At 38.8% G+C, this 14,754-nt stretch overlaps 1 protein-coding gene across 1 annotated transcript in view; it reads left to right on the top strand.

Moving 5' to 3' along the window:
- The first annotated feature begins 78 nt into the window (after positions 1-78).
- The window catches only part of LOC107559851 (laminin subunit alpha-5), a 77,407-nt gene continuing 62,731 nt past the window's right edge, over positions 79-14,754 (top strand). The window contains exons 1-2 of the mRNA XM_016243862.1: positions 79-519; positions 2,969-3,121. Coding sequence (XP_016099348.1) covers positions 271-519; positions 2,969-3,121 — 402 coding nt within the window. The 5' untranslated portion in view covers positions 79-270. The remainder of the gene's footprint in view (positions 520-2,968; positions 3,122-14,754) is intronic.

Below are 14,754 nucleotides of genomic sequence, written 5' to 3'. Positions count from 1 at the left end.
CTCTCAACACACACACACACACACACACACACACACACACACAGTGCACTGCCCTCTCTGAACTGAACCCAGCAGCACAGAGGCAGAGACCGAGAGAGAAGGTGCCCACCGAACTGCATATCCGCCTATTATTGTGTATTACACACAGAAAGAAACCGAAACGACTTTCCGTGTACTCGGTCTCTCCAGATGTCCGTGATTAACACCACAGCTAGCTCTCCGTGGACGTTTTGACCAGCTGTAACAGTGTTGAGTGTGCGGCAGGTGAAGATGGGGACGAGGGGACCGGTGCTTGTGTTTCTATCGCGGCTGTTCATTGACGCTCTAATGGCGCAGGAGTTGCCCACCAACGGCGTGAACGGATTCAGTCTGCACCCACCGTATTTTAATCTAGCGGAGGGGACGAAAATCACGGCCACGGCGACCTGCGGAGTGGACGAGAACGAGCAGCCGATTCAAGACCTGTACTGCAAACTGGTCGGGGGCCCCGTGTCAGGGGACCCGAGTCAGACTATTCAGGTAAAGAAATGGGAAATACTTACTTTTCTAAGGTTTACATTACTAAAAATGAATAAAAGCACACTTTGGGGTTAGTTCGTTTCAGTTATAGACAATATTGGATTGTATTTGACTTTGTGAAATGCACTTTTTATCGTTTTTATACGTAAATATATCAGATGCTACCATAGTGCTGAATAATTGCCATGTTAATTTACTTGGTATTTCAACTGGCGTGATACAGGGGCCCCGTGTCAGGGGACCCGAGTCAGACTATTCAGGTAAAGAATTTTACTTTTCTAAGGTTTACATTACTAAAAATGAATAAAAGCACACTTTGGAGTTAGTTCGTTTCAGTTATAGACAATATTGGATTGTATTTGACTTTGTGAAATGCACTTTTTATCGTTTTTATACGTAAATATATCAGATGCTACCATAGTGCTGAATAATTGCCATGTTAATTTACTTGGTATTTCAACTGGCGTGATACACGTCCAAAACATTTATTACCACATTGCACTTATTTCCATAGTACCCAAACATGGTAATATTTATATTTTAAACTTTTTTTGTTAGTCTGTATAAACAAGTCAGGACAGTGCTTTGGATTTGAGGAACTGTGCAAGATCTTGATCTGTTTTTGAGAGCACCTGCTTAAGGTGAAAAGGCCAGAGATCCCTATATAGAGCTATAGTGCCTCATAAGAGACCCCCACTGAAGCTTCATAAGCAGGCTTAGGAGACTCGACTTAGCATGTTGGCGAGTGAGTGAAATGTTTAAACATTGTAAAGAGTAAAACGCCACCCACGTGTAGCACTGTTACTGGATTTTCCCTGAAGAATGTGTGGCATTTCATATAAGACCTTGAGGGAGACAGACACACAGATTTGCACACTTCAAAGAATGTTAATAAAATGTTGCGACCTGATCAATTGTTGCAGGCACCTCCTGTGGTTCTCGAGACACTATATCATATGCCTGCAGTCCATTTTTTTACTGCACTTTAACTCGTAATCATTTTATACTTATCAGTATCCTCTAAGACATTTTGCTTATCCATAGTTGTCCTAAACTTTGACTTTTAGTCAAAGGAAATCTCATCAGTCTCTGAAACCTTCACACATAGGTGGTCTCAACATAATTTGGCAAATTTCTGATCACGTTCACTCATATTAGTTAGTTTATACTGTTATAAATGAATCTATTTTCCTAGGCAAGTATAAATAGCTATAAATAATAATTAAAAGGGGTTTGAGATGCCAGCAGTTGGATAATGAAGGGAGGGAATTCCTTGGTTTTTCAAGTCAAGTCTGCTTTATTGTCAGTTCTTCCACATGTACAGCCCATACACACAGAGAATTGAAATTGCGTTACTCTCAGACCCTTGGTGCATACAGATAACACTAACAGTAGAACATAAATACAGATAGATACAGATTAAATATAAAATACAACTATACAAATATACAAATAAGGTAAAATATAAAAAAATATATAAAGCAGCACCTGGCAGATAGAGTGCAAACCAGTGAAGTAAATAACAGTGCAGATATAAGGATTTGTAGTGCAAAAGAGCTTATTCAGACTGATTAAAGTGACAGTGTGTGTCTGTATTTGGGAGAGGGGGGAGTGGGAGAGTCCATCAGAGGGTCAGAGTTCAGTGGTGCGTGGTGCTTTTCTGATGTTTTCACTAAAATATCCTGCTGAGCAATCCCCTACAAATCCAGCTAAGCAACAAGTGTATGGTATTTATGCAGCAAAATAACGTTTCACTGTGCCTAGTCTGTGCATCTTTTTCAGTCAGTTTCTACAACTCAGCTTATCATGGAATATAAGTTTCCATGTTGTCCTCCAGTCTGCATTATCAGAAATGAACAGATAAAAGGTGCAGGAATTGGAGGGGGAATTCTCCAAGATAGAAAGTTGTTTATTTGCACATGCTCTCTGCATTCACTAAAATAATTATGCAAATCAGGTAGCGGCGCAGACACACCCAAAAAAATTGGTGCTGAATTTCAATTTGCACGCCACAATTTCTAATTTTGCAGATCACCTGATTTGCACCTGAAGTGATGAGTTATAACTCTTTTCTTCATTATTTCATCATAATTCGATGAGTCATTGTCATGATTGATAGAACATGTACACATCTAAATTGTGGCGTTATGACATGAACATAATTTACAGATAATTTAGCAGCACTGCATGATTAGAGCGCATTGTAGCGTCTGGATAAACTGTGGGTTTGTGGGTGGTTGGGTAGTGAAAAAGTGTCTGTGCTGAAATACCTGTTAAGTGTTAACTAATTTTTTGACCTCAGAGGGGTTAGTTTCCTCATTCAGCTTTTTGTCTAATTTGTCTAATTCGAACTTAACTAAAAGTAGATCACGTTACATAAAGGTGTGATTTACTAAAGTACTTGTAGAGATATCGTTCAGCTAAATGTTGTGTCTTCCTGTGTTATCAGGGCCAGTACTGTGACATCTGCACCTCCAAAGACACTAACAGAGCGCATCCCATCAACAATGCCATCGATGGCACCGAACGATGGTGGCAAAGCCCTCCGCTCTCCCGCAGTGCAAAATACAACACGGTCAACGTCACCCTGGACCTAGGACAGGTATGTTACCGGTGCATTCCTTACGTTTGTCTAACTCTCTATCACACCCCCACCCACAAGCACGTATCGTGTTCAGATTATTCAGCATACAGTAGAGTCATCTGATACTTGGCTACAGCAGGCGCTGTTGTGGATTGCACATGAGTGTAGAATTTCAAGAGTGGACCCTAAGTTGAATCTCATCCATTCATACATGAGTCTGGAGTATCTAGAGGGGGTTCTTTTTTTTTTTTTGCTCTGAACACTTCACATTGAACACTTGGTCTTGTGTATCGAAGGTTCTTATTTGTGAATAGCTGAACAGCCAGGGGGCATTTAGGATTATTACTTTCTAAACTGTAATGGTAAATAAACATTAATCATACTCTCCCACACATATTCTCCCCCAGCATTCCCAGTGGCTTCTACATAAACAGTTAGTACTGCTGAATATTGCTTTATGCTGCCCAATTGAGAAAGAGAGGAAGGGAAGCAACAACTACCAACTAAAGTTTCCCATTGAACTCTATTGAGTTTCAGGCTCTTCAGAAACAGTCTAGTCTCATGTCTCAAAAAGTGGCTTGTCTGGATTTAATGGGAAGCAATTGCCGATCAGGCCACAGGGCATTATAATGAGAAGCTTGGATCACATCTTATTTTATGAATGGATTCAAAATAATTTTATTTTTGTTAAGAGAAGTATTACAGTGGCCCACACAGAATCTGCACACACAGCACTCTGCAAAAAAAAAACCCCCCCCGAAAACCTGTCAAGTTCTGCAGATTCCCTATTCAATATTCATTTATTACATATTCTTACAGCTGCATTTAATATGTTTTGCCATGCTTGAATCAATATTTCAAAATGTCCATCAAAATCAATGTAGAAATTGGGGGAAAGTCTGCACAGTGAGCAGAACCCCAACACAGATTAAATAAATGTACAAGTAACAGTAATTTAGTAATTTTGAGAAATTGTTTTATTATGTCAGCAGAAAAAGTTAACAAAGTGATGCAAGAACAGAAAGTGTATTGTTTTGACACTACCGTTGTGAACGTTTGGAGTGGGTAAGATTTAAAAAGAATTTTTAAAGTCTCTTAAGCTTACCAAATCTGCATTATTTTATAAAAAAAGACTGTAATTACAGTAATATTGTCAACTGTTACTGCAATTTAAAATAACTTTTTTCTATTTGAATATATTTTAAAATGTAATTTATTCCTGTGATGCAAAGCTGAATTTTCAGTATCATTACTCCAGTCTTCAGTGTCACATGATCCTTCAGAAATAACTCTAATATGCTGATTTGCTGCTTGAGAAACATTTCTTATTATTATCAATGTTGAAAACAGTTCTGTTTCATATTTTTGTGTTTTTCTAGGAATCTTTGATGAATAGAAAGTTCAGAATAACAGGATTTATCTGAACTTTTGTAGCATTATAAATGCCTTTACTCTCACATTTATTCAATTGAATGCATCCTTGCTGAAAAAAAAAAATCTTACTGACTCTAAACATTTGAACGACTATGCTATATATTTAGTCTATGTATAACCAGGCTATGTAGTTGTGGTCTCATTCAGCTGAACATGGCTGTAATATGTGACAGACTAAGCCCTGTACAACCTACTTTCTTTTCTCTCTCAATCTCCCCCCCCCCCCTCTCTCTCTGAATGGAAACAGAGAGCAGTGACTGGCTTTGTACTGAGTTCTTTTATGCGGCTGGTATTTTTTCAGTACCACTGAAACCAGCTTGTTAAAAAGCAATACATGCGCATTCATACATCGCTGAGAAGAGAGAGTGAGAGAAGATGTGCTATATATATATTAATGCCATCGACACTTCATCTGAAGAAAATGTGAGTTGCACAGTTGTTTTAGGTGGCTGCCAAGGCATTGCTATGTGGTCTGGGTGGTTTTTGGCATGTTGCTATGTAGTTGTGCTAGTTGACGAATAATGGTTGCTTGGCCCAGGCAGGTTTTTCACTCATTATAATATGTCATAAGTTTAAAACAGACGTTAGGTCTCTTAGAAGAGTAATAGCACACCTCTCCTCATCATTCCACATGCTTTGAGGAATCATTTACTGTATGCCAATAGCACAAGCAGTGTGGGATGAGTTAAACACCAAAGGTTTAATGGGGTTTGTTCAGACCTATAACTGAAGTATGAGGAGCAGTGATAGTGATGCTGCTTTGGAGGCTTCCTCTAACACAGGTATGAGGCTCCCTCAGAGCAGATGAATTAGTTTGGAATGTTAGTTACTCAATATCTGTCTCGACCTGTTCAGGGACCAAACGACCCTCCCCATCACAACCAAAGTTCATGTCGCTCTTCTCTCTCTCGCTCTCTTTTTCTGTCTGTTGAATGACCCTAGACACTTTTTGCACATTTTTCCTGCATTCTGTGAACATGAGTGCTGAGGATCTCGAGTAAACAGCCATGACACACATGAATTAATCCTCTAGATGCATTCGAGTATTAACCAGTGTTTATGCAGTCATGTTAGCAAGATACTGTAAAAGTTAAATGAAACATGTTTTGGGTTTGGTGTCAATAAACCAAATGATTTGAACTGATTAATGCTTTTTTCTCTCATAGTGACCTGAGAATCGATAAGTGAGCTGAGTAAATGTAGTATTTCTTAATCTAAATGCAAATTATATTTAGGTTGTAAATGACTGAAATTGTAAATGTTAGAGATGCACCGATGTGAGTATTTTAAAACCATCGGCTATAGCATGAAAGCCGATGCAAAAGCTAAGCTATAAACATTTATTTAAAAATGTTTTCCACTTTACTGTGGGACCTCTCCTAGCCAGATGCTCACTGTTAATGTAACCTCATTTGTGTGTGTGATCCCTCAGGGCACATTAGTTTAATATCACTCAGAGTTTAGTATTAAAGACAAAAACAAACTCTGTCTCGCTGCTAATAGCACATAAATGCCATGGGAAATAACTTATCTAAGCCTAAACTTGATGATTCATTGCTTAAGCTATTTTCTGAAGTATTCAGATATTTGAGGGAGATCATGGATGACGTGACATGTGGCCAAGTATGGTGACCCATACTCGGAATTAGTGCTCTGCATTTATCCCATCCAAAGTGCACACACAGCAGTGAACACACACACACCGTGAACACACAGTGGGCAGCCATTTTTTTGCTGCGGCGCCCGGGGAGCAGTTGGGTGCCTTGCTCAAGGGCACCTCAGTCGTGGTATTGAAGGTGGGAGAGAGCGCTGTACATTCACTCACCCCCACCTACACATAAACAATAATCAAGCCTGTCTTGAGACTTTCAACACTCTTTTAAGTATACAGGGTTGTTTATTTCTTATTTTTCCTTCTATTTCTTAAGCATGCTCGTTCACACAAGTGAAATTGCTCGTGCACAAGTTTGCACTTTATGATTAAAGTATATTGCAACCATTTACACATTTGAATACCTAAAAATACACTTATTTTTTGGGGGGAGGGTGGGGGAGGCTGAGGGGGACTCAATGGGGACTAAAATGCCCCATTGTGTGCCATGCACGGAGATGGGCATGATGCCAGTCGTGAGCGCCGGACAGAACTAAAGTTTTCCTGTCATCGAGTAAGGACTGAGTTTATCCAATGGCAAGGCTATAGAGCTTGATGTATTGATCGCTCACTCATTTTTTCTCTCTCTTGGTCTATTAAAATAGTCAGTTGCTCGCCCTATCCTTGCCTGGCATCAGTTTTCCTGCCGTTATGTAGAGACCATGTGATCATGAACTAGCTTAAACCGACAGTTCACCCAAAATTGTATGATTTACTTTCTTCTGTGGAACACAAAAGAAGAAATTTTAAAGAATGTTTCAGCTATTTTTGTCCATATAAAGAAAGTCAGTGGGGTCCAAAATAAATTGACTTTCACTGTATGGACAACACACTTTTCACAGATGATAGAAAGTTATACAGGTTTGGAAAATTAATTAATTGTAACACATTTTTTTACATACAATGACACAAATTTTCCACTGACAGTGCATTATGCCTCAGGCACAAGATCTACCTTGTCAAAGTTTGTGTGTGTGTGTTTTCCATAATCCCATGTATGGGACGTCCCAGTGTGTGGCCTGCATACCGTGGCAAACAAAGTTCCCATTGTGCAGTTCTCAGCATCTTCCCTTGCTTTCTCCTTACTTTTTCCACTGAAAAGTCAGACCTGTAGATCAATATCCAGAAAGAGCTGATATTTTAAATGTCTCTTCTGAGATACTCTTGCACTCCTCCTTCACTCTTTTTCTGTTTAAACTGAAGTTGTGTTGTTCATGTACAGGTGCATCTCAATAAATTAGAATGTCATGGAAAAGTTCATTTATTTCAGTAATTCAACTCGAATTGTGAAACTCGTGTATTAAATAAATTCAATGCACACAGACTGAAGTAGTTTAAGTCTTTGGTTCTTTTAATTGGGATGATTTTGGCTCACATTTATCAAAAACCCACCAATTCACTATCTCAACAAATTAGAATACTTCATAAGACCAATAAAAAAAACATTTTTAGTGAATTGTTGGCCTTCTGGAAAGTATGTTCATTTACTGTACATGTACTCAATACTTGGTAGGGGCTCCTTTTGCTTTAATTACTCCCTCAATTCGGCGTGGCATGGAGGTGATCAGTTTGTGGCACTGCTGAGGTGGTATGGAAGCCCAGGTTTCTTTGACAGTGGCCTTCAGCTCATCTGCATTTTTTGGAAGAGGATTACGACAACTGTAGCCAAATTCCTTGACACGTTTGTGTGTGGTGGCTCTTGATGCCTTGACCGCAGCCTCAGTCCATTCCTTGTGAAGTTCACTCAAATTCTTGAATCGATTTTGCTTGACAATCCTCATAATGCTGCGGTTCTCTCGGTTGGTTGTGCGTCTTTTTCTTCCACAATTTTTCCTTCCACTCAACTTTCTGTTAACATGCTTGGATACAGCACTCTGTGAACAGCCAGCGTCTTTGGCAATGAATGTTTGTGGCTTACCCTCCTTGTGAAGGGTGTCAATGATTGTCTTCTGGACAACTGTCAGATCAGCAGTCTTCTCCATGATTGTGTAGCCTAGTGAACCAAACTGAGAGACCATTTTGAAGGCTCAGGAAACCTTTGCAGGTGTTTTGAGTTGATTAGCTGATTGGCATGTCACCATATTCTAATTTGTTGAGATAGTGAATTGGTGGGTTTTTGTTAAATGTGAGCCAAAATCATCACAATTAAAAGAACCAAAGACTTAAACTACTTCAGCCTGTGTGCATTGAATTTATTTAATACACGAGTTTCACAATTTGAGTTGAATTACTTAAATAAATGAACTTTTCCACAACATTCTAATTTATTGAGATGCACCTGTATGTCCAGTAATACACACGCTAACAGATGCACACCCATGCATGCATATACAAATGTCCACCCTTTTTCTCACCCATGCTTTCATGTTGTTTACCAAGCATGAAAATGGGCCTGTTAATGGGTGAGAGAAGAAAAGACAATGCCGCACAATCTGACTGTAATAGGAGGGAACCATGGAGACAAGGGCGCAAGGAAAAATTTTATATGATCCAATCTTTCCTGTTAGTCAGAGCCCTAGTTGCCCTTCCCTTTAATATGAGCTGGCTTGTACATAACAGACGTCCATGAGAGTGTCTTGTGCATGAGTGTGAACCGTAATTAATTCAGAAACAGCAGGGATCTGAACTCCTGGCCTGGATTCATCGGAGCCCTCTACCTCGACTTTAGCCATCGATCATGACGGACGGTTTTGTCTGCGGCTTTAATTTAGCCCCTTTCCCCCAGCATCCCTGTTGGCAGCGGCCCCATTTAAATCCCAGATGCATATATCTTCACTGACACCGAACACACTGCTGACCTCTGCTCACCTCCTATTATTTATTAAAGGGGCCATATTCTACACTTTTGTAGCATTTTATTTTTTTCCCCAGAAATCCACTTTTAATGTTTGCAAAGGCTTCTGGTGCCAAAAATGTTGTTGTACATGACCAAAAAGGAGCAAACCCTCTTGCTAACCCACAGAATAAACAGACTGCTTTTGGTACTGTACCTTTTTGAATGTCTGTTATGATTGGCTAATCTCTGTTTATCAGTGTAGCTCACAAAATTGTTCATGAGTGCTAGTCAAGTTGCTGAATACTGAATAGGGGTAAATCTATAAACCTGAGCAGTCATATGTTAGAGGAACACTCCACTATTTTTGAAAATAGGCTCATTTTCCAACTCCCCTAGAGTTAAACAGTTGAGTTTTACCGTTTTCGAATCCATTCAGCCGATCTCCAGGTCTGGCGGTAGCACTTTTAGCTGTAGCTTAGCATAGATCATTGAATCTGATTAGACCGTTAGCATCTCGCTCAAAAATTACCAAAGAGTTTCTATATTTTTCCTATTTAAAACTTGACTAGTCTGTAGTTGCATCATGTACTAAGACCAACGGAAAATGAAAAGTTGCGATTTTCTAGGCCGATCTAGCTAGGAACTATACTCTCATTCCGGCGTAATAATCAAGGAACTTTGCTGCCGTACCATGGAAAATGATATTACGCAGCGCCTGAAAATAGTCCGCAGCACGCTCCCTGTGCAAGCAGGTGGTCACGTTGGTTATGTTGACGGAAGTTAGCCTATTTTCAGGCGCTGTGTAATATAACTGCGCCTGCTGCACCCATGGTACGGCAGCAAAGTTCCTTGATTATTACGCTGGAATGAAAGTATAGTTCCTAGCCATATCATAACTCAACTGTTTATCTCTAGGGGAGTTGGAAAATTATTTTTAAAAATTGTGGAGTGTTCCTTTAATGCGCATATGATTGTGATGTCATGGCTTTCACTGGTTCTAAAAATACATTTTGAAAAATTACATATTTGTATTTTTTTATAATATTTTGTATTATTTTTTTTTATAATATTATTTATCATTGCATTTTACATTATTTTCAAAATATCACTTATGATTGTTTTTTTTCGCAAATGCTAGGTTTTCTTTAGAAAGAAACACTAAATAGATCTTCTGAACATCTGGGGGAACTTTGCATCTTCCCTGTGTGGCAGAAGTGTTTGATTTTGAGCCTGTGTTCACCTCATTTCTCCTGGATAAAGGACTACATGAGCAAGGTCTACAGATTAGGCACTTTCAGTCTAACTGTTGTTTACGTATCCTCTAGGTCTAATTTCTATTGCATTGGGTAGTGAGCATGTGTGTGTGTGTGCAGAATCTTATAGAATTTAATGCTGTTAGAATTTACTGCCTATTTATAGATGTTTCGCCACTGTATGGATTCATTTTCAACTAAAATCATGAATGATCCAATCTCAACTTTAGTCTTTTTCCTTTAAAATCCAAAAATAGCTGCGTTTGCCCTTTTTGGGAAGGATGCTGTTTGTAAAGACATTTTGGAGATCTGGAAGATCTTCTCTGCTAGAAGGATCAGCAGATACGAACATATACATTCCTGCTTTGAATATAATTGACCAACGTGAGTTTCTTATTGACAGTCATTCTGTAAGTTCGGTTCATATTCTTCAGTCATGTTTTCCGGTTTCGCTCACAGTGTATCTACAGTTCACTATAGTCCACAGCCTACATCTCACCATGCATTCTGTAACTAGTAGCACTGATTTAGCTTTTTTTCTTTTTCTATCTCCTCCCTTCCTGATTTCATGCTTAAACAGACTGCTCTTATCTCCTTTATTGGCTGCAGGGCAGTTCAGCATTTCCTCCACTCCCCTCTCAAATATTAGCGGCACATTTCATCAGCATTTTTTGAGACATTGAGGGAGAAAGAGAGGATAAGGAGTAGATCTGTCTATCTAGATTCGTCATCTTCATAATGAAGCAATGAACTGAGTAGAGGATGTTGACAAATAAAAGTGAGGTTAACGTGACAATAGTCAGGAATAGGGAAACTGAAGATAAGATTGGCTGATTTTTGTTTGAACTTCTGGGTCCATAGTTAATTTCTGTTGACTTTCATTTAACTCAGAAATTCCAAGCATTGTGAGGAAACACTTTGAAATTAGACATGTTTTTTGTTGTTATTGCTTAATACTAGGACTGTAAGTTGATTGGAAATTTTTAGTCAACAATTAAGTAATCACAATTAATCATAATTATCAGTATTTATGTTATTTCAATTCCTAAGTGAAGACAATTCAGAGACATGAAATTATCGGCTGACAAACATTAAAAAACAGACATTTCAAGTAGCATGATTAATTTTACTACTTTTTAAAAACTAATTATTTTTCACAATTAGTAACATTAAATTTACATGTACTTTTATACCCATGCCCAGTACATTTTCTTAATAATTTTTAGTCATTGACTTTTAACAAAAGCATGCTTGTAGATCTGTTGGACTTGAAGCTGTTGTTTCATGTCACATAGGAATGAATGAGAACAATTCACACCTCCTCAGGGATCCTCCCGTTCTCCTCCTTCTGGCCAGGAGGTAGCCTTCAAGAAAAATGTCAAACCCGAATGAACAATTGACCCCCAAAACGAGGCGGGAGAATTTGAAATGGCATGTGGGGGCTGTCGTAGTGGTTTTTAAACAGAAATGTGGCAGAGTTCAGCAACGCCCCCGATTCCTGTCGAAACCTGTTCCTTCGTGCAGTAGAGAAAGAAACCCACCTCCATGTCTCCAAGGCCTCTCAGACACCGCAGTCTGGGAGCTGAAACAAAAGGGAGGTCCTGAAGCCTTTCTGTGGATAGGTACACAAACCTGCAGTGTGACCTTGCTTATCTGACTCTTGAGTGCAAGATAACTCATTCACAGGCGACATGTCTACAGATTAGACCTATCGCTGCTTCATAAGTCTGCTGATTAACTATCAGTGACAAACCAAAGTTGGCTGATGTAATGGTCAATCAAGAGTGAAGGAATATGTAGATCTAAAATGTGCCTTGACATTTTTGGTTTCTTAGATATAGGATGCTGGTTTCCTATAAACACAATTCAAGCTCATGTTCACACATTAGGAGCTGCTTATGAATGCATATACTGTAGCTGTGACTTCTCACCTTTATGCTGTGAATAAGGGTGAGTGATGTGCATGAGGGTATTTTGGCGAGGTAAAATCTTCTGCTTATTGATGGATCTACTTTAAAGGGAAGTTCTGGCTGGCATTAGAGGAAGATCTTAACAGAGTTTTCTCTGAATTGTCTTCACTTTCTGAGCCACATTTTGATCTCAAGGTCATTTTTCATGGATGTATGAAGAGAATAACTACTGATGTAGTTCATTATATTAACAAATGTACATGTTGCACAAAGTTTGGCAACCGGAAAGTGTCCAAAATATTTATATTTATTCATTTGAACTTTATATTTGTTTTATATTTTGGAGTCTAACAAACTTGTGAGGTGTTTTGACTAAAAACTGTGCTTGTGCTATATTTCTTTAAAGTAAATGTGTCTTGTTTTGATTATTTGATATGTAATGCAAATGCATTTTTACATTTTTAATTGGGGCTGAAGTGTCTAAATAGTTTTTTTGGGGCTGCTGTAGGCCATTATGATCTAGAAAGCAAGGATGTAGAACTTATTTTACACAACATTTAAGACCTGTTTACACTAAGGACAGTAACTATAATGAACTTTAACGATTAAGTTTTAATAATCATTATAATTCTATGAGAAAAGGGAAGTATAACGATAATGACACAGAGGAACGATATCATTGGAATCACTTTCAGAAAGATTTTTTCCCGGGTGATGTATGATAAAAAATGTTGATAGCCAGTCAGACTTGTCATAGCTATATTGTTACATTTATCTTTATAGTCATTGTTCAACTAAAAACTGTGTAAAACCAGCTACCATGTTTTTATCTGGATTTTCCAGGATGACCAGTGGTATAAACAAACATTTCAGAACACATTCCCCTTTAGACTTTATATAGTGAGATATCTAGCATTGCACTGAATCAGAATTTTCCATATTTCATTTCTCAGCAGCTCTTAGTCATTTGAATGAGCTGACATTATGAAGTCGGGCTATTAATAGTTTGATGCTAATGTGATCGGTTCATGCACAAAAGTTTCTTTCTACATTTTGGGCACATTGGCGTAAAGTTCAGTCTGTGGTTTAGGCTCTGTGGATGTCTCATAGTATTTCCTCTGATGAATAGATGCGAATTCACACTCAGTTGAACTGGCAGCTTTACCCATCACTGCTGACGGTAACAGTACGCAGTGAATCATTACATAGAAATAGAATTATTAACCTGAATGCGCAAAATTATTAGTTCCTCCTGACCATTCTTTTGCTTTCATCTTTCTCTCATTCTTTGCCTTTTTTGTTCTTGAATCCTCCATCTCCACGTTGATAGATGATAGTGTTTTTTTGGGGGGAATTTAAAGTAAAGGCTACTGAAAAGATGGAAAAGGACAGAGTGAATGCGAGAACAGAACGCTGGCCTTGTTAATGAGAGAGTAAATGTTTGTTTTTGTCGGGTCAACAAGAGCTGTTGTTGGAGTCTTTCATCCATTCAGTGGCTCATTGGTTGGGTTGGGCCCGAGAGGGGAGGGAAGTGTGTTTGTTGTGGAGAGGGGTCACTTTGGTTAAGGGGGCAAATAGAGGGATATAAATACCATTCCCCCCTCCCTTTGCCCTGAAGGGGGCTTTTTTCACTGGCTTTTCCCCTTTTTTTTAGGCCCAACTTTTAATCAAGAGACAGAAACTGGCCAAGAAAGTTGTGAAGGAGGCACTTTAAAAATCTTACAAGTAGATTTCAGCATGCCACTGATGCCCATGAAATTTACTATATTCTGTATGTCGTCTATATAGTATACAGTAGATGAGTTAAAACATGGCACCGCAGTTCTGATAAACATTTTCAGGGCTGGAGTCTCTATATAGCCTCATTCAGACTGTCAGCCCAAATCTGATTTTTGTGCAAATCCGATTGAAATCGTCCCTTTTTGTTAAATTTGTAATAAATTGTTGTTAAATTGTATAAGTTTTATGAGATAATAATGAATAAAGATCTTGCATCTGATTTATGATCTTCTTGTATCACTTCAGTGGTCAGTCACAGCTGTTCCTTCTTGATGCGGCTCTAGACCACAATTTAAAACTGGTTGCAGTTGAGACTGAACCATGTCTAATATAGCACTATGGTGATTCATGGTGCTGAATGAGAGGGCACCTGCCTTCACCACATCTAACCTCTCAGCGAGTTCCCAGAGGAGCACAAAAGGCTTTCCGACTGCGCTGGGCTGGAGGGCGATGGCTCTTGTTTCCTGCTTCCTCTTTTAGGACTCTTCAATTGGTGGTCCACCAATGATTCAAGACTCTTAATGCTTGATCAAGGCTATACACAGAGCCCATACATTCACTTTTATTTAAACACTTCACTGTGCAGGGCAGGGAGAGAGACTTCATGAGTTTATCATTTATCAATCTCAGCTTGTCCTTTTTAGTTTGATGATTTATTCTGGAATGACACAAGTGATTGTCTTTATGATTCAGTCATTGAATCATTCATTCTTTTTCCTTTGTGATCTTCAAATACTAAAACTTCATGAGAACCATGAGAACTCCCTTTGAATCCAATGTGTGTGTGTGTGTGTGTGTGTGTGTTAGCGCAGATGGGACAAACACAGATAAGACACTCTGGCAGTGAT

This window comes from Sinocyclocheilus grahami, unplaced genomic scaffold, assembly GCF_001515645.1.
Source record: "Sinocyclocheilus grahami isolate Dianchi unplaced genomic scaffold, SAMN03320097.WGS_v1.1 scaffold703.1, whole genome shotgun sequence".
Lineage (NCBI taxonomy): Eukaryota > Metazoa > Chordata > Actinopteri > Cypriniformes > Cyprinidae > Sinocyclocheilus > Sinocyclocheilus grahami.
This window is presented reverse-complemented; position numbering and strand designations above follow the sequence as displayed.